This window comes from Antechinus flavipes, chromosome 2, assembly GCF_016432865.1.
Source record: "Antechinus flavipes isolate AdamAnt ecotype Samford, QLD, Australia chromosome 2, AdamAnt_v2, whole genome shotgun sequence".
NCBI classification, from domain to species: domain Eukaryota; kingdom Metazoa; phylum Chordata; class Mammalia; order Dasyuromorphia; family Dasyuridae; genus Antechinus; species Antechinus flavipes.
The window spans coordinates 334,962,509-334,987,270 of NC_067399.1; the positions used below are offsets into that span (position 1 = coordinate 334,962,509).

The 24,762-nt window shown below is 32.4% G+C and overlaps 1 protein-coding gene across 1 annotated transcript in view; it reads left to right on the forward strand.

Annotated features, from left to right (window-relative positions):
* SYNE2 (spectrin repeat containing nuclear envelope protein 2) overlaps positions 1–24,762 on the forward strand; it is a 389,516-nt gene that overhangs the window by 184,439 nt on the left and 180,315 nt on the right. The window contains exons 48-55 of the mRNA XM_051973670.1: positions 1,809–1,964; positions 2,913–3,178; positions 4,973–7,064; positions 9,393–9,715; positions 12,655–12,799; positions 16,421–16,639; positions 21,146–21,411; positions 22,099–22,267. Of these exons, the coding sequence (XP_051829630.1) occupies positions 1,809–1,964; positions 2,913–3,178; positions 4,973–7,064; positions 9,393–9,715; positions 12,655–12,799; positions 16,421–16,639; positions 21,146–21,411; positions 22,099–22,267 (3,636 nt within the window). The remainder of the gene's footprint in view (positions 1–1,808; positions 1,965–2,912; positions 3,179–4,972; positions 7,065–9,392; positions 9,716–12,654; positions 12,800–16,420; positions 16,640–21,145; positions 21,412–22,098; positions 22,268–24,762) is intronic.

Sequence of the window (24,762 nt, forward strand, 5' to 3'; positions counted from 1 at the left end):
GTGGCACCAGGCAAAAAAATTAAGCTTTTCTCTTTCTTGGAGATAATAAGCTTTATTCTCAGATTTGGGAAAAATAAGAATGAGTCTTGATAGGTTTTATATTTATTTAAAAAAAAAAAAAGGAAAGAAGTGAAAGCAAAACATAAAATTGTGCTCATTTATGAAGTAACTTGGATGTAGAAACTAACCTAAATTCATTATTGAAGTATCTTAAGGATGAGCACTGGATCACTAAGGACATTTTCTTTACCAATGCCAATCAGGATATCTTCTGCAATTTATAACTTTAAAGCATTATCTAGAGCACACTGAGATAGATTAAGTGACTTGCTCAGAATCACACAATCTAATCTAGTAAATATTTATTAAGCTCAGTTTTTTTCTTTTTTTGCGGGTTTACTTCTTTTGATCTGATTTTTCTTACACAATATGACAAATATGGAAATATAGTTAAAGGAAAGGTACATATTTAACTTACATCAGATTGCTTGCTATCTTGGGGAGGAGGGAGGTAAGAGAGAGTGGGAAAAAATTTGGAATATGAAGATTTACAAAAATGAATGTTGAAAACATTTATTAAATTCCTCCTTTGTGTTAGATACTGTGCTAAGTGTGAGTATACAATTAATAAAGATAAAGAGCATATATGCTTTCAAAGAGCTTATAATCTAAGGGAGAAGATGTTACATAAAAAGAGGCAGAAAAGGGGTGGTGGTGGTGGAATGTGACACAAGAGGTACCCGATGCCAGAAGATGTAGTTCTTGAAACCAGGGCAGCAGATTAAAAAGTGGAGTGAGTTGTGTCCAGTTTCTACCTTCTACAAAAGAAGGCATTGAGAGGAGTATGGTACTCTGCTCCAACCCTCCAGTCAGAAGAGAAAGGAGACTGAGGGAGATGATAGAGATCAAGGATTGAGTTAGGCAGGATGTGAGTTTAGGAATGTTGAGCATATCCTGGGAGGACCATCTTGTTCTGTGGAGTTGAAATCAGGCCAAGGTAGCAGTGCAAAGTGGAGTGCCCAATGTATATCAGAGCTGGGATTTGTACCCAAGTCATTCCAAGACCAGATCCAACATTAGTTGAATAATGTTTACCATAAAATAAGCATATAGGAATAATTTCTCTTAGTTAAAGTTTTATGAAAATTTAATGTATCCTAATTAAAACCTGTTGCTTCAGAACCATGCATCATTTCCATAGCCCTTTTCTGAATTCTTATTGCTGAATGGCTAGTGCCAATAGTAACCATTTAGTGTGAAATAAAGCCATAGTATTAAATTCATTCATTTGCATATCTTATTACATTTCATTTGCCAAGTACTATGCTGAGTGTTGCAATATATCTGTTAGTTGCTCAATTTATAATTTTTCTCTCTTCTGTAACCTGTTTCTCTTTCCTTAAAAGTGAATCTTGTTTCCTATTATGTTGTTAAATTAATTAATTTTCTAAGCATTTATTAAACATCTAGTATGTACAAAGCACCTATGATAGTTTGATACCAGAAAAAATAGAAAGATAAAAAAGATATATACATATATATATACATTTGCTAAATATCCTATACAGTTAACAGAAAAGTTAACTTGAACATCAATAAGTTGTTCTTTGTTAGAGAATGGGATAGAGAATGATGGAATAAAATGTAACTCACGGAGTAATTTCCACCAACTGCTAAACACCTAATTTTCCTTATATTATTATGTTATCATTCAAAAATAAAATAAACATAGTTGAATATTTTAATAAAAATCAATGTTTCATTTTAGGCATGGTCCATTGAATGATTTATCTCTTTTATGTTTTCAGAATTCTGGTATAGAAATGCTTTTGTCAAAACAACTTTTTCCTGAAGCTCAAGAAAGCATGAAAAACATTGAAGATGAGCAGAGAGTCAATGAGCTGCAAAATCAACCTTTAGAATTGGATATTATTTCAGCAAATGAACAATTAAAGGAGATAGAGGTATGGAAATATGAAGAACACTGACTACATGATTGCATCATTTATCTTGTACAATACAATATATGGTAATCATCCAAAATACTTGCATAAAGTGAAAAGTCTTATTTAACCTTTGCCTGATAATCTATTTTGTAAATATATAATTAGGTACAAATCAGTACTTGTGTAAATCTGCCCATTTTTTTTTTTTAAAGAAAGGTACTGCTAATGAATATCAGGTGGCTTCTTCTTTCAGTAAAATCCTAAAAAAGAGATTCATTTGATGACAAAGCCCAGGTATACTGACCTGTATCATTCCCTTTTCCTGTAATTTTTTTTTGGGGGGGGTCTTGAAAAATGCCATTTTTGCCACTTAATTGTAATGACTAGATTCTTAGTCATTGTTTTACTTTCTTTATAATTCTATAAGGTATTGTGTAAACCTCTACTGGGTTGTTGTCACTATTTAATCAAGTGAATAATGCTGACATTTGAACAAGACTTACATAATTGTGAATATATATGAGAAAAACAGAAGGAAAGTTTATGTTTGGGCTATAAAAGCAGAAGGGAACTTTATTTAAACAGTCTGTTGGCATGCAAGATTAATAATATAATACAAAAAGAATAATAGAGTACGACTTCCTTGAAGGCAAAGACTGGTTTCTTTCTGCTTTTGTATGGCCAGTGCCTAAGCCCCGTGGCTGGCATGTCACTTAATAAATTTTTCTTCTTGTATTGAATATTCAACAACCTTTTCAGCAATCAAACGTAGAATCTATTTGCAAAAGACAAACCATTTAAACTGCCCAGTGCTTTGGTTGTCCTATGTGTGAATAATGAATTAATGATATAACATCTAAAAAATTTTGCAGCCTCTCAAGCAATGTGAATATTTATTTACTAGTCTGTCCATATGTTGGATGGGAAGTGTCTTTATTTGCTTTTGTTTGCTTAATTTGAAACTAGGTGTTATATGGACAATTGGAAGCAAAGAAAGCCAACATTGAATCTCAGGAGTCCATCATATTGCCTAGTGACACAGAAACTATGGCTTTGGATGTCCAAAATGTACAGCATTCACTAGACCAGTTGGACAGATTACTTCAGACTCTAGTTACCTTGAAGGAGGATAAGGAAAGACAATACTCTCTTATCAAAGATTTCCAGGAACACCTCTTGGCTGTTACATCATCAATGAAAGCATTATCAATGGAAAAAGAAAGCATAAAACCGTAAGTTCAAGAGTACAGAATAGGTTTTCATTTTAATTCAAAATTACACGTTAGTACTTTGGAAAGTATGTGTTTTAATAGTTATTCTCTAAGGTATAATTGTTTTTTTCTGCTAGAAGTTTTGTGGAGAAAGTGACCTCCCTTATTATTTGGTAGCAGACTGGCAGGAGAGAAAAACAGAGACAGAATTTGATCTTTTAAGTCTTTTTTGTGTGATAGTGACAGCTTACCCTGCCAGTCTGAAAGTAGGGTTCATCCAAACTTTAACTCCAGGGAGTGACAGTATATTCACCTCCATGACCCTTATCATTCACTGTAAAATAAGAATAACAATAGTGTCTAGTGTCTATCTAACTTCCAGGGTTGTGGTAAGGATCAAATAAGATAAATTTTGTGAAGTCACTCTATATGTGGCATATAGTAGGGTTATATAAAAGACAGCTGCTATTACTATTATTATTAATCTTGTACATAATAAGGCACTAGAGTTTCATGAGCAGAAGAATGTTATAGTTAGAATTGTACTTTAGTAATACTGCAATTGTGGAATATAGATTTGAGAGTGGAGAAATTGGAGGTAAAAAGACTCATTAGAAAAACTACTGCAGTAGTCCAGGTGAGAAACAATAATAGTCTGAATGAATTTTACAGTTGAGAAAACTGCTGTAAAAAGAGATTAAATGAATTATCCAAGGTTATATGGATAATAAATTTCTTAATCTGGATCTGAACTCAAAGTCTTATTTACTCTAGGCTCAGTACTTGATTCCTCATGTCACCTAATTGTCTCCTCTGTCTGGTACAAATACCTTCCCAGTCTGGGCTCCAGGCTATCATCCCAAACTTTGGGCACGTACTCTTCAGGCAGTTTGTGATCTAGCCAGACTAGGTTACTTTTTTTCCCTCCCACATGAGACTCCATCTCTCATTTTCTTATCTTTGCACCTCTTCCATAAATGCACTCTTTGTTTACTTGTTCTTTTTAGAATTCTTTTTTTCCCTTTAAAAATCAACTTAAGCACCTTTTATTAGAGGCTTTTTCAAATCCCTTCTCCCCTTTAGATGTTTGCATTTCCTTTATCTCAAAATTCCCCTGTATTTGTTTTATTTTATTTTAATTTTTTTCTTTGTATCTAGTAGATGATACAATGGATAAAGTATCAAATTTGGAGTCAGAAAGACCTGAGATCAAATTCAGCCTCAGTCATTTATTAACTGTGTGACCTGAGCAACTCATTTAACCCCTATTTGTCTCAGTTTTCTTATGTGTAAAGTGGGGAATAATAATAACACCTTCCTTGCAGGGTTGTTGTGAGGCTCTGATGAGATATTAATCATAAAGCACTTAGCTCTTGACAATGCTTGACACAAAGTAAATGCTATATAAATATTAGCTATATTCATGTAAGTCTCCAAGTTTTTCTGAAATCAGTCTGCTCATCAATAAATACTTATTGATTCATTGATTGATTAAAGTCACTGGGAAAAAGGCTATCTTGTCTATATCTGCCATAGAATAAGGTCTACCTGTATTTTCAAGGGTAGAAGGTCCACAGAATAATTTTGTGTTTTATTGGAACCACCAGTGGGACCATTAATGGTCTTTGTATGATGAGATTTGATTTATTTGTGTGAGACAGTTATATTCCTCAACTTTTATTTGACAATCATTGGGAATAGAATGAAGGAGCTAACAACTAGAAGAGATGAACTGCATGCTCATATAGCAACTTGTACTATTTTGTTGTTCAATCAATGTTAATAACCCAAATCATATTTTGTTTTTCTTGATAGTGCCTCTCTGGAGAGCATACAGCATTTGAAGAAATTAGAAAAATGCTTGAAGTTAGTAGATGAAGAGAAAGATTCCTTAAACAAACTTAAAGAGGAACAGATGAACTTAGTGGGTCATCTAAATGACATGGACAAAAAGTTAGCTGAAAGCCAAATTAAGCAACTTGAACTTTGTTGTGAACAAGTGGAAGAAGGGATTCAAAAGAAATATTCTCAACAAGATGCTGAATGGGATGAACTTCAGTGTCTGATAGGTAAGATTCAAGACATGGAGAATTCACTGCAAGAACAGCAGCAGCAAAAGTTGAACTCTCCATCAGAGCAAGGGGAAAATAAAGGCCCAGTGCCCTTAGCCACAAAGCTTCAAGCCATTAAGGATAACTTTTCACTTTTAAAAGGGAGAGCTGAGCATCAGATGAAAAGAATTTGGGGAAAGAAAGAAAAGAAGACATTGGAAAATGCAATAAATAATTTACAAGAGCAGCTGGAAGCATTGGAGTCATCAACAGCAGAAAAGGACAGTCAGTTGAGAAGTTGCCTGACCATGAAAAAAATTCAAGAAGCCGTTGTGTGGGTTAATAATTTATTAGTTGGTTTGGAGCAGACGGCTGCACTTCTTCCAGATAATATTGTGTCACAGATCAGAAAGCACAAGACTGTGCATGATGAGGTTCTAGATAAGCAGCCAATTATAGAGTCTTTGGTTAAGGAAACAAAAGATGTCATTCCTGATCTGATACTATGTGAAGCTGCTGACTTAAATATATTTTCACAGGAATTGCAAAACTCAAACCAGGCACTTATTTCAAAATGCAGTGAAATGTCCCAGCAATTAGAGTCCAAAATGGAAGAGAGAAGTACATTTTTTGAGAAAATGGGAAAAATACAGGATTCTCTCCAAGGAAAGGAAGTATTAATTGTCTCTGAGACCAAAACAACCTTCTCAAAGGAGGACCTGGACCATCAGCTTGTTACTTTGAAAGATTCTCAAAAGGAACTACAGATGATGGAAGGGGTCATTTCATCCCATCTACAAGAGGCTACAGATTTCTCTAAGAGTTTAAATGTATTTGAACGAGTATTTCTCGATGATCAATTAAGAAACCTTAAAAATAAAGCTAGGAGGACACAAAGATTAGTTCAGAATAAATGTCATGAAGTCACAAAAAAACTAGACACCTACACTGAACTCTTAGAAAAAACAAATATGTTGCAACAAGAATTAAATGAGATACATAGTCATGAGCTTCTACTGAATGGGGAAATGAATCAAGGAACTAAAGAAGAAATTTGTGAACTCAGAGAAAGAATCTCTGTTCTTCAGTCAAATGTTTTACAAATAGTGAAATACAAAGAATTATTTGAATGTCTTGGACTTAACTGGGAGAGTTCACAATTTGATAAGGTACAGGAAGAGTTACTTAAAATAAAAACAAAACTAGAGGAAAAGACCAAACAATTAGAAAGAGTTGTTGCAGAAAATGAAAGGATTCAAACATCACTAAATGGACTGAAAATGGTAACTTTGCAAATTAAAAAAGAAATTGATGAAATAGTAAATGACCCCAATTTTTCTCCAGAAAGTAGTTTACTTAGTGCCCAGATTTTGAGTCAAAAGGTTGAAAAAGCTACATATCTATGCCAAGAGACAATAGATATGTTAAATGCCAATGAAATCTTGAAGGAATCTTTTAAACAAGAGATATCACAAATAAAGCTCCTTGCAGAAGAAAATGACAAACTGCACAAATCTCTTCAAAATAGGGTTGAAAATTTTCATCCTCAATCTGTCAGTGAAAAGGATTTCAAAAATCAACTGGAACATGCATTGCATGTTTTAACACAGGCTAATTTTCAGTTACATCAGCCATTACAGGTTGGATTAGAAATAAAACATATTCAAGAAGAAAAGAATAATTGTGAACTTCTTCAAAAAAGAGTTATGGCTGAGCTTTGTCATATCAAATCTATAACTGTCAAAGAATATCCAAAGCAAGAAGATGACTCTCATGAAACCAGGGATTTGGAAACAAAATTGAATGAATTTGAAGATCTTCAGTTACAGTTTAATACAGGCATTGCTTTACGCATGGTATGTTTCTCCATAAGGGTGTTGATGCATCTATTTATATTTCATTGGGTATGGTATGGTGGTCCTAATTCCTTGTTTTGCCCTTTAGGAAGGCTCTTTTAGATTATGAGAAGGTACTATGGCTAAAAGAAGGTCAGTGAATTGGGTAAAGATAGTACCACCTTCACCACTATCCCTCACCTCACCCCAGGGCAAGTAGGTGACTCTGGATAAATAATGGGCCTGGATTCAGGAAAGAGCTGAATTAAAATTCAGCCTCAGACACTTACAGTGTGACTCATAGCAAATATATCTGACTTAATCCATTGGAGCAGGAAATATAAGCCACTCCATTATTTTTGCCAAAAAAAGTCCATAAGCAGTGCAGTCCTTGGGATCATGAAGAATCAGACACAAATGAACAATAACAACTCCCCTCCCCCATCTTTTAAAATCTCAGTAGGTTAGATTTTATATTAATCTAATTATAGTTTTTCCCTTAATTGATCCAAAAAAAAAAATGTGTTTTCCAACTTCATCCTGAAAAATCAAATAATCTCATTGATTCCACACCTGCTTTGATAAGGAGCATGAATATCAGGCTGCAGGGGATGTAGCTAAATAAATCAAAAGTCCTTACCCTTAGTAATCTTCCAAATTGGTTAAAAAAAAAAGATGATAACAATTCACATTTATGTTGCCACTGACACATTTTAATTCTTTATGAGTTCTGTCTTCTAGTTCTCCTGTGTTTACTTATTTAAATTCTGTGTCTCCTCCCAATATTTCCCTTGGCACCTACCTAACACTGTGCTATGCACATAACTTCTTGTTCAGTCATTTTCCATCATGTCTGACTATTCATACCTCTTTTAGGGGGGTTTCTTGGCAATGATACTGTAGGATTTGCTGTTTCCTTCTCCATTACACACAAGAATTACTTATAAATACTTGTTGAATTGCATAGAATTAAATAACCCTCTGAAGGAGGGAGTGGAAATAATGGAATTATCTTCATTATATATGTGAGAAAAAAATGAGGCTTAGAGTCATGTGGCTTTCAGAAAGTATGACAACCAATAAGTGGTGGATATGGAATGTGGTCTTCTCACTAAGGTCTTCCGACCATGCATCTTGTGCTCTTTGTAGCATATTGACTTGCTGTTTCTGTATCGTAACATATATATCCAGATAGATACATAATATAATTAGACGTAACAAGTAGAAAAGAAGAGATAAATTATTATGAGATGGCAACAATTTCAGCTAAGGAATTTGGGAAAGGCTTCATGAAATAGTTTATATTTTGCATGGGCATTGGAGAATATCCTTGAAGAAGGGGAAACAGAGAGGACATGCCAGTCAAATATATGATATAGTTGTTAAATGCATGTTTGTTGAATTATTGTTATAAATACAACATTTAATTATTAAAGGGAGCTTCATTTTTAAATTGAATTACCTTTTTTATATATACAAATGAAGAAACTTTGTCCAAGTTTATAAGTTCATTACTCAGTTCCATATTGAAAACACTAAAAACATTAAAAACACATTATCTTAATGTACGTTAGATTATCAAATCACAGTGTTGGGAAATTTATTTTTAGAAACACTGAGTTTTTTTTGAACTGTTCATTGTTGTACGAGTAACTTACAAATTCTATAAAATATGATTCTTACTAAATGTATTAGAAATTTCAGTTGTTTTTAGTCATGTTCTACTCTTTATGACCCCATTTGGAGTTTTCTTGGAAAAGATTCTGGAATGGTTAGCTATTTTCTTCCTTCAGCTCATTTTACATATGAGGAAACTGAGGCAAACAGGGTTAAGTGATTTGCCTTGGATTACTTTGCTAATAAGTGTATGAGGCCAGATTTGAACTCAAAAAAGGTAAGTCTTCCTGACCCCAGAGTTGGCACTCTATCCAGTACACCATGAAGCTGGGTCATATTACTAGCCATATATGATTTATAAGCTAAGGGATAGTCATGACAAATTATACTAGAAATGCAGCATATAATTTGTAAGCTAAGGGATGGATCTTGTAAGGTACAATAGAATGTTTAAAACTAGGTGGTCTAGCTTTGTGATATTAGTCCATCTGAAAACTCTGTTTTCTTACCTCTAAAATTGAAAAAGTAACAAATGAAACCAGGGAAGTAAAAGGAATCATATCACAGTTATGTAATGTGGTATGTTGGGTTTTGGTAAGAAGGAAGCATCTTATTTTTGAATGTTGTATAAATTGTAGCAAGTCTTCTTTTAGTAGTGATATCTATTTATTGTTCAGTTCTAAAATGTTTTATAATTTTTATCCTTATTGTGTGATTTATTATATCTTATAGAATATCCTTGATGAGGCCTTGAAGGATATGAAACATTATAATGAAGCAGTTACAACAACAGTTGGGATCATTAATTCATTTGAAGCCACTGTTGATTCACATAAAATAGAACTTGATAATCTAGGGAAATTTCAACAGTTGATTGACTGGAAACAAGAGGAATTTGAAGTCTTGGTAGCGGACTTAAAGAATCTTACCTCAAAGCTGGAAAACATAGCCAGTCCAGAAGCCAAAGTACATCTTGAGCATGTATTGTCCGAACTTATCAATAAAAATTCCTTGGTCAAGGAATCAGCTGAAACAAAGCAAGCTGACTTAGAGAGGTAAGTGGTATTTTCTCAAGGATACTAACTGGTTGTTATTGTTTTTGATATTTTAAAGATCACAAAATTACAGCTGGAAGAGACCATCAGCCCAACTGTTTTATTTTGCAAATGTGGAAACTGAGCCCCAGAGAATTACTCTACTTGAATTAATATAGGTAAAACATTTAATAAGCACTTAGCATGTGCTTTTTTAAGTGCTATGGGTTCAAATAATAATAACTAACAGGACAGTTCCTGACTTTAAGGCACTTACATTCTAAAGAAGAAAGACTACACATAAAGTAGAGCTAGGCGAGTTGGAAGGATGATATAAATATATCACCTCAAATGAGGTGGAGATACTCTGAAAGAATAATGGAAGCCTAGAACTGAGGAACATAAGCCTAAATCTTGCCCAGGAATTCAGACCTGATCTGAAAGATCTCTTTCTCTTTCCACTATATTTTGCTACCCTTAGTCACTTCCTCTCATTCCTGGAAGTAAAGTAGAAATAATAATTGATTTCGTTGGCATCAAATACTTATCCGTTAAGATGCTAACCATGTATTTGTGTATTCTGAAGCTTGCCATTTTAATATCACGGTATGCACATTCCTGTATAGAATTTGGCAAACCTTTTATAAATCTTTGATTCTTTCTTGGCAATTTAGCATGATCTAGGAGAGAGCTCACTGGGTTTGGAGCCAGAAAATCTAGAGAATCTCAACTGTGCCGTCCTCAAGTTCTGCGACTTTGAGCAAATCAACTAATTCCCTGAGTCACAGCTCCCTTTTGTACTGTCTCACAGAATTTTTGTGAAGCTCAAATGAGATAATGAATAAAGTGCTTTGAAATTGCAAAGTACTGTAAAAATGGGAGCTAATACTATAACTCTAAATTGATCATACCTAATGTTAAAAAAAACTCATAGAGGTCTTGTTGGGAAGAAGTCTTAGTACTGAGTTCAATGAAGAAAATTATTGCAATCAAATTTCCTGTTGCTATAAATTTGTTGATTCAAACACTCAGAAATATTTATTGATTTGGAATCAGCAGACTTGGGGTCCATGTTGGTTCTGCTATTTGTTACCTATGTGTTGACATGTGATGTTAAATAAATTCCCTTCTATAAATCTTAGTTTCTATATTTGCAAAATAAAGGGATTTATCTAGGAGCAGGACTTCTTAACTTGGCATCTGTAAATCTAAAAAATATTTTAAAAACTTTTTTAACTTAAAATTTTATAATAATATTTTGAATAAAATTGGTTCTTTTTGGTAAATCTTATGTATTTTATTTTGTGAATTTAAACATATTATTCTAAGAAGAGACCCATAGATTTCACCAGAGGGTGCTATGACATCAAAAAGATTAAAAACCTCTGTACCACTGATATAAATTCAAATAGAAAGGAGGCCCACAAAATCAATCATAAGGATCCCTGTGGACCACATATTGACTTAGAAAGCTATATATTAACATTATCTCTGTTTTGTTGCATTTTTGTTTATTTTGACAAATATTTCCTTAATCTATTTTAATCTAATTTGGACTGTACTCAGGAGTGTTATGCGCCATATGTTACTCATTTGCCATGTGTTTCATACCTCTGCCTTGAACTATATGATCTAAATTCTCTTCCAGTACCAAATCCTTTAATTCTATATGAAAAGCACTATGTAAACACACCGAGCTTTTATGAACACTGTCACTCTACCATATAAAAGAGTTTTGTCTCTTTTATTTTTATTTCATCTATATCCCAGTATCCTTCAGATAATGTAATCCTTCCTAATCCAAAATCTTTGGTATTGGGGCTTCATAACTTTTCTCTCAGATATAATGATGTCTTTCCTAATTCAACTGCAACCTCCCTCACTAGGTTTAGAGTACATTGTTGTTCTTTAGTCGTATCTGACTGAGGAATTTAGGCTAATGGGGGTGAGTGACTATTCAGTGAATCACAGCTACTGGATGTCTGAGACTGAATTTGAACTCATAAAGATGAATCCTTCTGATACCTAGGCCAGTGATTTATCCATGTACCATCTAGCTGCCTCTATAACATATTACTCCTTTTCACATGTTCTATGTCCTAGCCAGACCGGCTTACTTATTGCTCTTTTTATATGATAATCCATCTGTTCTCAATGTTTTTTAAACAAGCATTCCTGGAATGCTCTTCCTTCTTGAATCCCTAAATCCTCCAAGACTCACTTAATGTGCCTCAGTTCCCCCACTTACTATTGCCTTCCCTCCCAGAAATGATTCTGTGTTTATTTTATATATTTTTAAAATATGCTTATCCATGTATATATTGTCCCCACCCCTCACACCCTGTTGAATGCAAGCTTCTTGAGGACAGGAATTATTTTGGTTTTTTCTTTATATTTCCTGTACTTCATTGAGATTTAATAAATGCTTCTTGAAAAATGACTGAATAGCTGATGTATCTTAGCTCTCCATAGCAATGTGAACCCAGTATTTCAGGAATTAAATACATATATATGTATCTATATTAAATATGTACATATATACATATATTTAATAATGCAAAACCAAAAGTATAGAAAATGCATAATAAAGTCTTAGTTTTAGCATGGCTTAAAATAGTTCTTATGGACTACATATATAGAATTATAGAACTATAGAATTTTAACATTAGAAAAGAATTTAAAGCTCAAATATATATGTGACAAACTAAGAGGTGTATTTGAAAGAATTTATGTTTATCAGAGTAGCTATCTTCACTATTAGAACTAGAGTAAGGAAATGAGGATTCTTTATCACATAAAATTATTTACTGATTGTCATTGGGAGACTTTCTTCCTCAAGGACTGTGGGAAAGTTCTCCTAACTCTTGGAGAAAACTTGAAGCTAAGTTTCCGATGACTAGAAGTCTCAGATTCTTTCTTTTCTGTCCAATATACTCATTTTCTTTACTATGTATGTTTAGGTGCCTTAAATGCTATCAAAGCTACAATAAAATCAAACAAAATATTTGTGCCAACTTGAACAAAGTGGAAAAGGAACTTCAGCAATCCATTTCCCACAAGCCAACGTCTTACAAAGAAGCTTTGGAATGCTTGGAACAGAGCAAAGTAAGTTGGTCTCTGAAATATTTAGTGTACATGTATGCCAAAGTCTGGAAGCATGAAGTTCGTGATAATTAGTAATAATAATTGATAAACGCTAACATTAATACAGTAATAAAGCTTATTATTTGCCAAACACGTATGCATTGCAATTATCTTATTTGATCCTTACGACAACCTTGGGAAATAAATGCTATTAATTTTACAGATGAAGAAACTGAGGCAGACAGAGATTAAAATGACTTGGTTAGAGTCAAATTGCTAATAAGTGAGTCTTAGGCTAGATTTTAACTCAGGTTTTCTTGATTCTTGGCCTCACTTTTTATCCACTTCACTGTACCATCTAATTTATCCTGGTGATGAGAAAGGCAATGGAAAAATAGTTGTAATACTATAACTTGAACAGATCATTTGGATTTTTAAAAATGATGGCTTGTTACTTTTCTTTAAAAAACAAAACAATATAATTTTTTACCAATGACTCTTGTCTTTATATAATAGTAATTGGGTTTTTTTTGTTTTTTTTGCAAAGATATTCCCTTCCCCCTCATCAATTAATTCTCTTTGTGGGGGGAAAAAAACCCAAATTAAGCAAAAACATCTGATACAATGATTACATCTAAAAGTATATGCAAAATTCTGTTTAACTAGTTCCTTAAGGCATGAAGCATTTTATTATCTCATTTTTTAGAACCTTGTTAGTTTTTCAGCTATTCAAAGTGAGTAAAAACATGGTTTGTGGCCTCAAGGAGCTCACATTCTAATGGGGAAGACAACACATAAATATCTAGTTACATACAAAGTATATACTGAATGGACTGGCTATGATCTCAGGGAATAGCAAATATATTTTGCAAAAGATGTGAATTGAGCTGAATCTTAATGGAAATTGAGAATAGGTTTTCATATGATCATTTAGAGTTTGCATTTCCACTTTTCTTAGCTATTCATGTTTTTGACCACTTATCTTCTGAGGAATAATTTTTGATTTATATATTTCTGTCAATTTGTTGTATATTTTGAACATCAGATTTAAAATAGATAAACCTAATACAAATAGTCTCCATGTTTTATAGTTTTTCTCTTCATTGACTTTGTTAATTCAAAACTTTTAAATTTAAATAGTCAAATTTATCTATTTCTTTTTTTTTTGATATCCTGTAACATTTATTTACTCATTACCACAGTAATGAGACATACCTGATTTCATTTTCTTAATTTTTTTAAATGATAAAACTTTTTGTAGTCAAATTATGTATTTATTTTGAGTTTGTGATATATAAGATGTTAGTTTAATTCTAATTTCTTCAACCTGGTTTCCAGTTTTTTCAACAGTTCTTTAAAAAAAAGGGGGGGGGGGAAGAATCCTTCCCCTATTAATTTATGATTGAAAGTTTACAAAACACTAAAATATTATTTTATATTGCTTCTCTTTCTTATTTATCCAGTCTGTTTCACCTATCTACTTTTTTATATTTTAACCAGTATCAAATAGTTGTGGTGATTACTGCTTTATAATACAGCTTTGAGTAGATCAGCCATGTCCTCTTAGTGCCTCTGCCCCCACTCTTTTCATTGGTAAATTATACCTTTAAGAACATCTGGTCTATTGTTTAACAAAATGCACTTAAAACTGGACTCAGAAATAACTTTTGTTTATTTACTTATTTATACACAAATTGTTTCTTCCAAATAAAATGTAAATCCCTTGACAGTAAGGATTTGTCTTTTTAAGACTAGTACTTCCGACAATGGCTGACACATAGTAGAACTTACTGAACATTATTGAATTAGTTTCTTCACTTCACCCAGAATTCCTTGAGTCTAGACCTTTTGTTCTTCTAAAGCAGTTTGTTATTGTCTTTTTATTCTATGAAGTCCCCTAGGTAATGCAATTGGCATCGGACTAAATTTATGACATCCTTTAAGTAATTATATTGGAATTATATTGGAATGCTCTGGCCATAACCTATGATAAACTCTCCAATGCTTTCAGGTTCCCTTTAGTTTCGTAAATTTACTGTTGTATTTATAGAAATCAAGCTGTTTGGGGGAGGGAGTTGGGGGAAGGAGGGGAAAAATTGGAACAGGAGGTTTGGCAATTGTCAATGCTGTAAAATTACTCATACATATAACCTGTAAATAAAAGGCTATTAAAATAAAAACAAAAACAAAAATTAAAAAAAAAAGAAGAGAAATCAAGCTGTTGCCTTTGTAGGTACTTTATGCAATCTGTTATTATTTTGAATATAATTTCTCTAATTATCATTTTCCCTAGCTTTTGGTAGTGTTACATAGAAATGTTGATTTTTTTGGTGTGTATTTATTTTGTATCTTGCTATCCTTCTGAAACGTTTGTCTCAATGACCATGTTAATTGCAAAAGGAACAATTTTCTCTTTTCTTTGTCCATATTTATATTTATATTTTCTTCTCTTTTCTTATGATCACTACTTTAGGATTTCTAGAACAATAACAGATAGTAGCAGGAGAAGGAGCACTTTTATTTTGCTCCTGTTTGTATTAGAAAATGTTTCTCTATAATAATGCTAACTTAATTTTTAATATGTGCTTTTTATAGTATTGAAGACAGATCCTCTTGTATCTATGCTGTTTATTGTTTTTAATGCATATTATATTTTTTATTTTGTTTAATGTTTTTCCTTCATCTATTAAATAATTGTTTTATAATTTTATGTAGTTAGTTATTATTGTCCTATAAACTATTTTTGTATCCTTTTCTTAGTCATGTTGAATGATTTTCTGTGTACATATTATATTCATACATATAATAAATATATAGCATATAATCATGTGTGCTTGTTTATGTATATATATGGATGTATATAAATGATACGTATGTATATGCCTGCATATGTGAATGTAGATATATTTTGTCCACTTCAGGATTTTATTTAAAATTTTCGTTAGTTTTCTACATAATTGTAGGATTTTTCTTAGGTTAGACCTAATATGGTTATCACCATAGGTGGTATTAGAATATGAATGAAAAGACACCAAATCTTCTCTTTCATAGAGCTATGAAACTATAAATGCAGCCTTAGCTGCACAATGTAGCACATTGTCATTTATTTAAAAAAAAAAAAAACTGTCCTATCTTTTTAATTAAAAGATAATTTGACAACACTTCCTATCTCTTGCCTTCTAATCTGGACCTAAGTTTTTGACTTGAATCTTCATTCCTATAACTGGCTGCCCGTATTTATCTCAATCCCTGGGATTTCTTCAAAGTTCAGGAAAAGTTCCTATTACAATCTTGCCTTGCTTTTGAGTTTATGCTCCTTAGAGTTCTTTTTGATGCCTATCATTTGCAATCCCTTTGTCTTGCCTTATTCATATAGGCATCTTTAAATAGGATAAATACTGTTAAATTACCCCAAAAAAAAGAAATTTGAGGTTTTGGTCCTTTCCCTTTATCTCAGAAATTATTATTTAATTTTTATTGAAAGATAGAGCTTTAAAGGGACAATTTAGTTGATGATATAATATGTAGGAAATGTTTAAAATTAAGTTATTCCTTGTGTTCCAGTTTGCTTTCAATGTTGACTTCATAAATTTAGGGAGGGAAATGTCACCAATATCTGCCTTTTTTTTTTTTTTTTTAAAGAATTTTGTGCAAGAACTTGTTTCAACTCAGGAAGAACTAATGAAGCTACGACAAGACTTCAGATGTTTGAAACTTATGTGTACAGAAAATGACAGCATATGTCTGCTCAAAATTGTGTCAGCTCTGTGGGAGAAATGGCTGAGTCTGCTTGAGAATGCTAGAGAATGGGAATTGTACTGTGAAGAGCTAAAACAGGAGTGGAAATTTGTCAGCGAAGAAGTGAGTGCTTCTGCAAATCATATAGACACTAAAAGTATATGTTGAAAATGTTTTTTTAATTAAATTTTGTTTTCTTATGGTGTATTCTCCAACTGATCTTTCTTTAAGTCTACTTATTTACATTACATCTCTATATGCATTTACATAATAGCTAGCATTTATATTGTGCCTTAAAGTTAGCAAAGAGTTTTGTAGATATTATCTCATGTTATCCTCACTTACAACCCTGGGGGAAAGAGATGCTATTATTATCTCCGTTTTACAGATGGGGAAACTGAGGCATAGAGTGATTAATTTTTTAATAATAATAAATCTCTGAAGCTGGATTTGAGCTCATTTTCCTGACTCCAAGTCTAGCACTCTGTCCACTGCACCATCTAACATGTATACATTATGAATATATCATACACATAGACATATCATATACCCAACTCAAGGACTCTTAACAAAAAATCTTAATGGACTTTCAAAAGTCTTTAACTAGTTAGTATTGTTTGTAACATCAGAAAAGAAACACAGTGTAATAGGCAGTTAAAAAGTTAAAAGTAGAATTAAAAATACATTTTGAGAGAAGACAACTTATAATATATTATTCCTATAATATAAAAATAACCATATCAACAACATTAAGTCTATTTCACAAATATTAAGTTTGCTGTCACCATGTGAATCAATATCACTGTCCAAATTGTCACAGACTGTTCTGTTTTCAAATCCTGACAAGGTAGAAGTTGATCCATTTAGATGAACAGTTTTGCATCTCAATGTGTCATGATGGATAGAGAACTGGCCTCAAAGTCAGAACAACGAAGGTTATAGACCCACCTCTCAGAAACACTGATTTGATGACTGTAAAAATCATTTAATTTCTTGGTGATCTCAGCAACTAAAAATTGTAGACAAGGTATCCTCCCCCAGAGCTTTATTAATTAAATCAGTTGCGTCCCCAACATTATTACTACATATCAAGAGTAGCTACGAGAACTTTCTGTTGGTATACCAAAAAATCTGTGATTTCATCATTGTGAATACACTCTTCTCCAATACATATTACATCTCCTGTATATTTACAAGAGATGGTCTTCATGTGTTGCTGGAGCTAAATAAATTTACTAACTGCTGTACAACTTTCTAGCACTGAGCCTATCCTAATTTAGCTAGATTAGGCCTCAAAAACCTCAACTTAAAGGTTTTCAGGCTGGTATTCCAAGCCTTTTTAGTTTTTAAGAAGCCATCCATAACCCACCATCACTTGCATACCATATTGCATAATGAGAATAACAAGAAATGAAAATTTTATATTACAGATAGTAAATGGCAAGAATTTATTTTAACTCTGGATTCAGAGTAGCACAAGCAGTTTTTGTTTCTTTAGACATTTATTAATTTTTAGATGATTATACTTCTTAATACATTGGACTTGGTGACCTCTGTAAACAAATATTCTTTATATAAAATGAATTTTTATTCATTTTTAATCATGATATTTCATTGGTATTCAAGAGGTCAGTTTCTGTATGTATTTGAAAAAAAGCCAATATCATTTTATAAAATACATTCCTAGATCTCATTTTTAGCCAATTTTCTTTTAATTCCAAAGCTTTTTAACATAATCAAGTCTGTACTTTCATTATGTAATGTATTATCTCTATTTTTTTCCCTAACGTTTTCTCCATTTTTTTCAAAGAAAAATCAAGATTGTAATGTCAGCTGAGCTAATTTGCTTTAGGAATACTTAGATGCTGTTCTCTCTTGCTATTTAGTTTATGGCAAAGATTTCTATCCCATAGTCCTAAATTTCCCAATAAAACAGGATGGAGATGACTTTGAAATATTATTTTATTTTTAAAAAGTATAGATTAGCATTTTCCCAATTGCTCTTGGTCTTCTCCTATCTTAAATAATATAATCCTAATGTAGTCAAAAAGATAAAAGGACAAGTGTTTTCAGGCAAGTGTATTTTTGTAAGACAAATTCTTTTGTCCAAATCTATTTTAAAATTCTCAATGCAGTCTTCAAATATATCCAAATGATACGTATTAGATGTTTCCTATGTGCTAAATTATCTATGCTGGGCCCTGAGAGAAAAATAAGAATGACTTAGAATTTTACCAAAGGAAATAGAATGTAACTGATAAGTACAATAAATTTTTGGAAAATAGTGCTCTATAATTTCTGAAGAAAGAGAAATTACATCTGGCTTTGTGAATCCAGAGTAACTTCATGGAGGGCAATGACATTTGATTTTCTCTTCAAGGAGAAATAGGAATTCAATTACAGAAAACATTCTAAGAAATAACATGCCAAATTATAGAGGTATAACAGTTTGGAATGTTGGAAAACTGGAGAGAAGTCCAACTTGCATAAAATACAGAGGAACATATGAAAGAGAATTGTACAAAACAAGGCTGGTAAAATACTGTGTAGGTTCTTAAATCAAGAAATCTAAGCTTTATTGGATATGTAGTAGAAAAATCCAGATTTTTACCAATTAACTGATTTAATCAGGGGTATACTTTTGTCCAGGATGTTTAAAAGAACACTTAAAGAAAGGGGATTGCTTAGGAGTTTATTGCAGTAGTCAAGGTAAGAAGTGGTATGGGTCTGGACTAATTGTAACAGCCTTCATGCCAAAATAAAGTAGAGATTCCAAGGAGGGGTAGAATACCTTTGTTCTGCGTACATAATTTTAATTATATACTTGCTAATGCTTTGTAAGAATCACCATTTTTTTCCAGAGAAGAAGTGATAGTAAAGAGTATCTTGATATAGTCAACTTAATCCAAAGATCTTTTCCTTTGTCTTTGCAAGTAAAAGTTGATTTCATTATCTTACCCTGAGGTGATCAGATTCTGGCAGACTAATTAACACTTATCAAGCTCACAAATAGCTTACATAATGCCAGTTCTTCATTCAGTTACTAAATATCTACTAGCTATACTACTTAACTATGCACTGAATTTTAATATAGTGTTACTTTCAGAGACAAGTATGATTGATTATCAAATTTATAACTATGACTGTTAGACTTTCTTTTTTATAGTTTTTTACTGCCTTTGAAGCTACTGGCTACTATTTTATTTTTCTAAAGTCAATAAGTTTACTACTTATTCCCTCTGGCAGCTAAATTTTCCTATTGCTTTTCTTTCCTCATCTCCACCACTTCTAATTTTCTGAGGATCCAGATAATCCAACACTTGTTAGACTTGTGTATTTGAAATGAGTCTGGGAAAGTATCTTATATCATATATACCAATATGATCTCAATGGATGTGTGATCTAAATGGTATATGTCACATAAAAATTAGAGAACAAGAGGAAATTTCCTCCATGTCTATGTGCTGGTAGAGATGGTTGGGGATTATAAATCAAATAAGGAATAGAAGTTATCACAAAAATAAGAAAAGAAAACGTTCAATGGGGGGGAAACTTTGTATCATATATCATAAATAAAAATATCGTATTCAAACTATCTAGGGTATAGAGATAAGTATATAAAACAAAAAAATGTTTTCCAAAATACAAGTAATCAGATATGAATATACAGTTTTCAAAATAATTTTCAACTGTCAACAATTATTTAAAAAATAATATAAATCACTAATAATAACAAACATATAAATTAAAAGAATTCTAAGAATTCACCTCATATTTATCAAATTGCTAATAATAAAAGATAGAAATAATCTGTGTTGGAGACAGATTTACTATTTGTTCCTGGAGGTAACACTATATTAAAACTCAGTATGGTTGGTCAATATCTTGCAAATTAATAATTGGCATTCTGGTTTATGTAAATCAATTGGGATTCTGTGGGAAATCTGACTAAGCTATGCTTTGAGTAGCTCATGTATTTACAAAAATATTCATAGCAAGTAGTACTGTTTGTGGTAGGAAAATATAGGATTAAAAGCAAATGTCATCAGTTGGAAGAAAGATCAAATTTACTATATGATTTCAACAGGATATTATTGTATCATATAAGGAAGCACTCATATACCCATACACACACTCGTGTGTGTGTGTGCATGCATATATGTATAATATAAATCTCTCCTTAGCTATTATGTAAAGAGGGGAAATTATATTTGTACTTTCACTTCATTAACATTTATTTCATTGGTTTACTTTTCATTCAATAGCAATACAGATCTTAAGCTTTAAAAGTAGTCATATAAATAGCTTTTTTAAAGTTATTAAAGTTTAAAACTGTTCCAAGATTTCTAGGATAGACCTGTATGTATTTCACACATGACAGATGAATTTCTTTAAAAAGTTTTATAGGGCCTTTGAAAAATCATCTGGACAAATTGCTAAATCAAAATTTCTTCTATTAATTCAGAAAAGCAGAATTACTGTTTACAGAGAATCCTGTCTCCTGATGTCTGATGTGACTTTTTCAAAATGAGGAATTCTTAATAACAGATTGTGTTGTTATGATTGTCAAAGAGATTTTTTAGGTTGATAAGATCCACATTTTAATCTTTATTCCCCTTGTTGACCTAGATTGAAAGGGAAGCAATTATTTTAGATAATCTCCAAGAAGAGTTCCCTGAGAGTACCAAGCCAAAGGAAGCAGCCACCAATGAGGAACTTTCTGAAGTTTTAGAATGTCTCTGCCAATATGAGGAGAACCTGGAGAGGGAGCAACTGCTATTTACTTTACTTCTTCACCGGATAAAAAATATCCTGAGCGTTCCTGAAAATTTGGAGACATCTGAATCTATTCCAGTATTGCAAGAAATTCTATCCATGCAAGATCGATGTATCAAGTAAGGTCCAGTTATCTAAGATGAAATGGTTGAAAAGTTAGTTGTGTATTTAGATGTTGACTGGAGTTAAATTTAGAGTTTCTTAATGATATAATAATGGATTAGAATCAATCCTAAATAATGTAGATAAAATTGAATCATCAATGAGTGGGTAACAAAAGAGACTGGAAAGTCTAATACCATAATTGATGGGGATATATGCTACCCTGATAGTGCTCTGAGTGTGGGATCTGCAGTTTTTGTCTGGTGGGTACATCCAGTTTCAGAGGAAATTGGGATGAAAGATAGAGAAATTTTCTTTCTAAAGATGGGTTTGCTTAATTTTCTTTGTCCTTAAGTTATCTTTTGTATAAGAAGGTCTATACTTGTTAGAACTGCTGATGTAACTCATCGTAAAAAAAATGAAAGAGAAATTATATAGCTGGAATATAAAAATTGGAAAAGAAGATAGCTTTGAGAAATATTTTATTTGGATTACTGTTCATGATGACATATATGTTTATGTATGACATGCAAATAATTGGTAAAAATCATTATAGATTATATCCCTTTATTTAGAAAATGAGTGGTTAAGGGTGAAGGGTTGGTATTTTGTTAATTGTTCAAATAAAACAATTCTTTAGGGAAAAAAGAGGCTAAAGAAAACTGTTTATGCTATCTTTGATATTGTTTTATTGTTTATTTTAGGCTCTCTCAGAAAGCTCAATCAAATAAAAAATTGGTACAGTTGGAAATTGAAGAGAGAAATAACATCAGTAATGAAATAATTGCTTTGAGGAATGTATTTGAAAAAATGACATCCTCTTTCCATGATATGGAATTAGAAGAAGACCCAAATAAGGAAGAACATTTGGAGGTTAGTAATAGGTCATTGGCTAGGGGGAGCAATGCAATGTAATTTCACTTGCAAAAAGCAAATGCTCCTTCCTGGGGAGGCAATCTCTCAACTGTTGAAGTATATGAAATGGTGTGTTGATAAATGTTTCCTAACTAACTCCAAAAAAGAATGTTTGCATGACATACTTTTAAGCTTAATCTGCACTATTAATATTTCTCCATTACTTTCTTAAATCTAAACAATCAAGAAAACAATAAATTAAGCCCTGGCATATATAGAATTGGCCAGTTTCCAAGTTGTAAGTGCTTAAACTGAAAATTTAACAATCAGCCTAGTTTAAGCTAGAGCTAGCATAGCCCCGGATATATGATTAGTTTATTTGGTAAAGATGTGTATCTGTCTCTATGGCTTGCAACTTAATGAGATGTAATAGGATTTATTTTTTTAAGAGGGATATTGAAGGGTCTGTAATTACTAGGAATATATGCCTATGACCTTTACCTACCTTGATTAGACATGAAAGAGTTGAAAATGAAATCGGAATGTCATGTGACTTCTTATATGATGCTTCTCATTTCCTTAACACATTTCTATCTCATCTCATTTTATGTACATGTTTTCTGAAAACAGATTATAAGATCTTTGAAGGCTAGGACTGCTTTATTTTGGTATTTTTATCTCAGCCAAGCACAGTGCCTTGGATATAGTAGGCCCTTAATAACTGATGTAAATTGAATTGAATATAGGATCCTGAAGGGAATCTTGTAATTATGTTAATACCATTCATTTGTATCTATTGTCGTGCCTTTTGAGCATCAGGATTTCCCTTGTAAGATTCCTTCTCCCATTTCAAACAGTAATTGTTCCAAAACTGTACCATTACCCTCAAAATCCCAAATGCAGCCTACCATTCTCTGTCTTTTCTTAGGTGACAACATTGATTCCTAGTTTACTGAGACCTCAGCCATCTTCTTGACCTATAAATATTAATTTTTTCCCTTTGTTTATTCAGCAAAGATGTACTAGGCACCTATTAAAGCATAGTACTGTCTTAGGCATTGAGAAAAATAAAATTTTCTCATGGGCCCTTCCCTTATGGAACCCACAATATCACAACTATCACTCAATACATGATAGTTTCTTTAGATATCTTGAAATCAAAAATCCTGAGGACAAAGTACTCACTGATTGAAGGGAATCAGGGTAAGCTTCATAGAAAAAGTGGAATTATTATTTCCTTTCTTTCCTCCATCCCTTGTTCCTTAAAAGAAGAGATTGATCAACATCTCCTTTGTTCTTTGATTTTTGCCTTCTGTGATCTTGAACTCTCATGTCCTCCTTTTTCTCTAACATACTCCTTTATTTGATGCTTTTTTTCCCTTTTGCTCCCTAAATGGATATATATCTACCAAGACTCAGACTTTGACTACATATTAGTATATATTATTTTCTGGTGAGATCTCATCCTGTATAACATTTGCAGTGATTATTTTTATACAAGTTATCTTCTAGATTTTTTCTCTTTGGCTCTGTCTTCTTTCTTTCCTCCAGACCCTATATAACTTCAACTTACATTCCAGTTTTCTTTCTTACTATTCCTCTTCAACTATGTATGACACTTTATTTTTTTATTATTATAGTTTTTTATTTACAAATATATGCATAGGTAATTTTTTCAGTATTGACAATTGCAAAACCTTTTGTTTCAACTTTTTCCCTCCTTCCCTCCACCCCTTACCCCAGATGGCAGGTTGACTAATACATGTTAAATATGTTAAGTATAAGTTAAATTATGTATGACACTTTAGCTGAAATTTATTCTCTCTTATTTTCTGAACAATCCCTTTGTCTTACTATCTCCATTTCCCTTTTATATCAGACTCCTTGAGCAAAAATAACACATATGTTATGTATCTTTGTATCTTCCTCAGTACCTTTCAAATTATAGGCTTAATTAATGTTTGATGATTGAATTGGGGAATAGAGAAGATGATTTTAAACTACACCATTTCTAAAGGCATTGTTAGTTCTTCATTTTCAAAAAGCTCTATGATATCAGAAAGGAGATGTTATAACTTGCAAGTGAAGTGTATTTAAGTGAGGGAAGTCACTCACTCCTCCAGAGTTATATGGGTCCAGTGGCAAAGTATAGATTAGGATGACTGGGGATAGTCTCAGATGCAGTGGGAGACCTTGACCTTTTTAAGCTAAGATCTTTTCTAGGTCTCACTTTATCTGTGATTAAGGCTGGATTAAAAAGGAAGCAAAGAATGGCCTCTTTTATCTAGTCAAAAAGTAAAAAATTACTGGGAGAGGAAGACGTTCAGGATTTCTGACCAAAATAAACAATTGCGGTTTACGCTCACTCTGAGCCTTCAGAATGCAAACGGTGACTAAGTGAGGCTTGGGCTGAGACCAGGTATGGGCCTCAGTGAAAATCAAAGTGATTTGGGTTTAAGGCATATTAAAAAAAAGAAATGTAGCCTATAAACCCCAAGATATTTTGCTAAGCT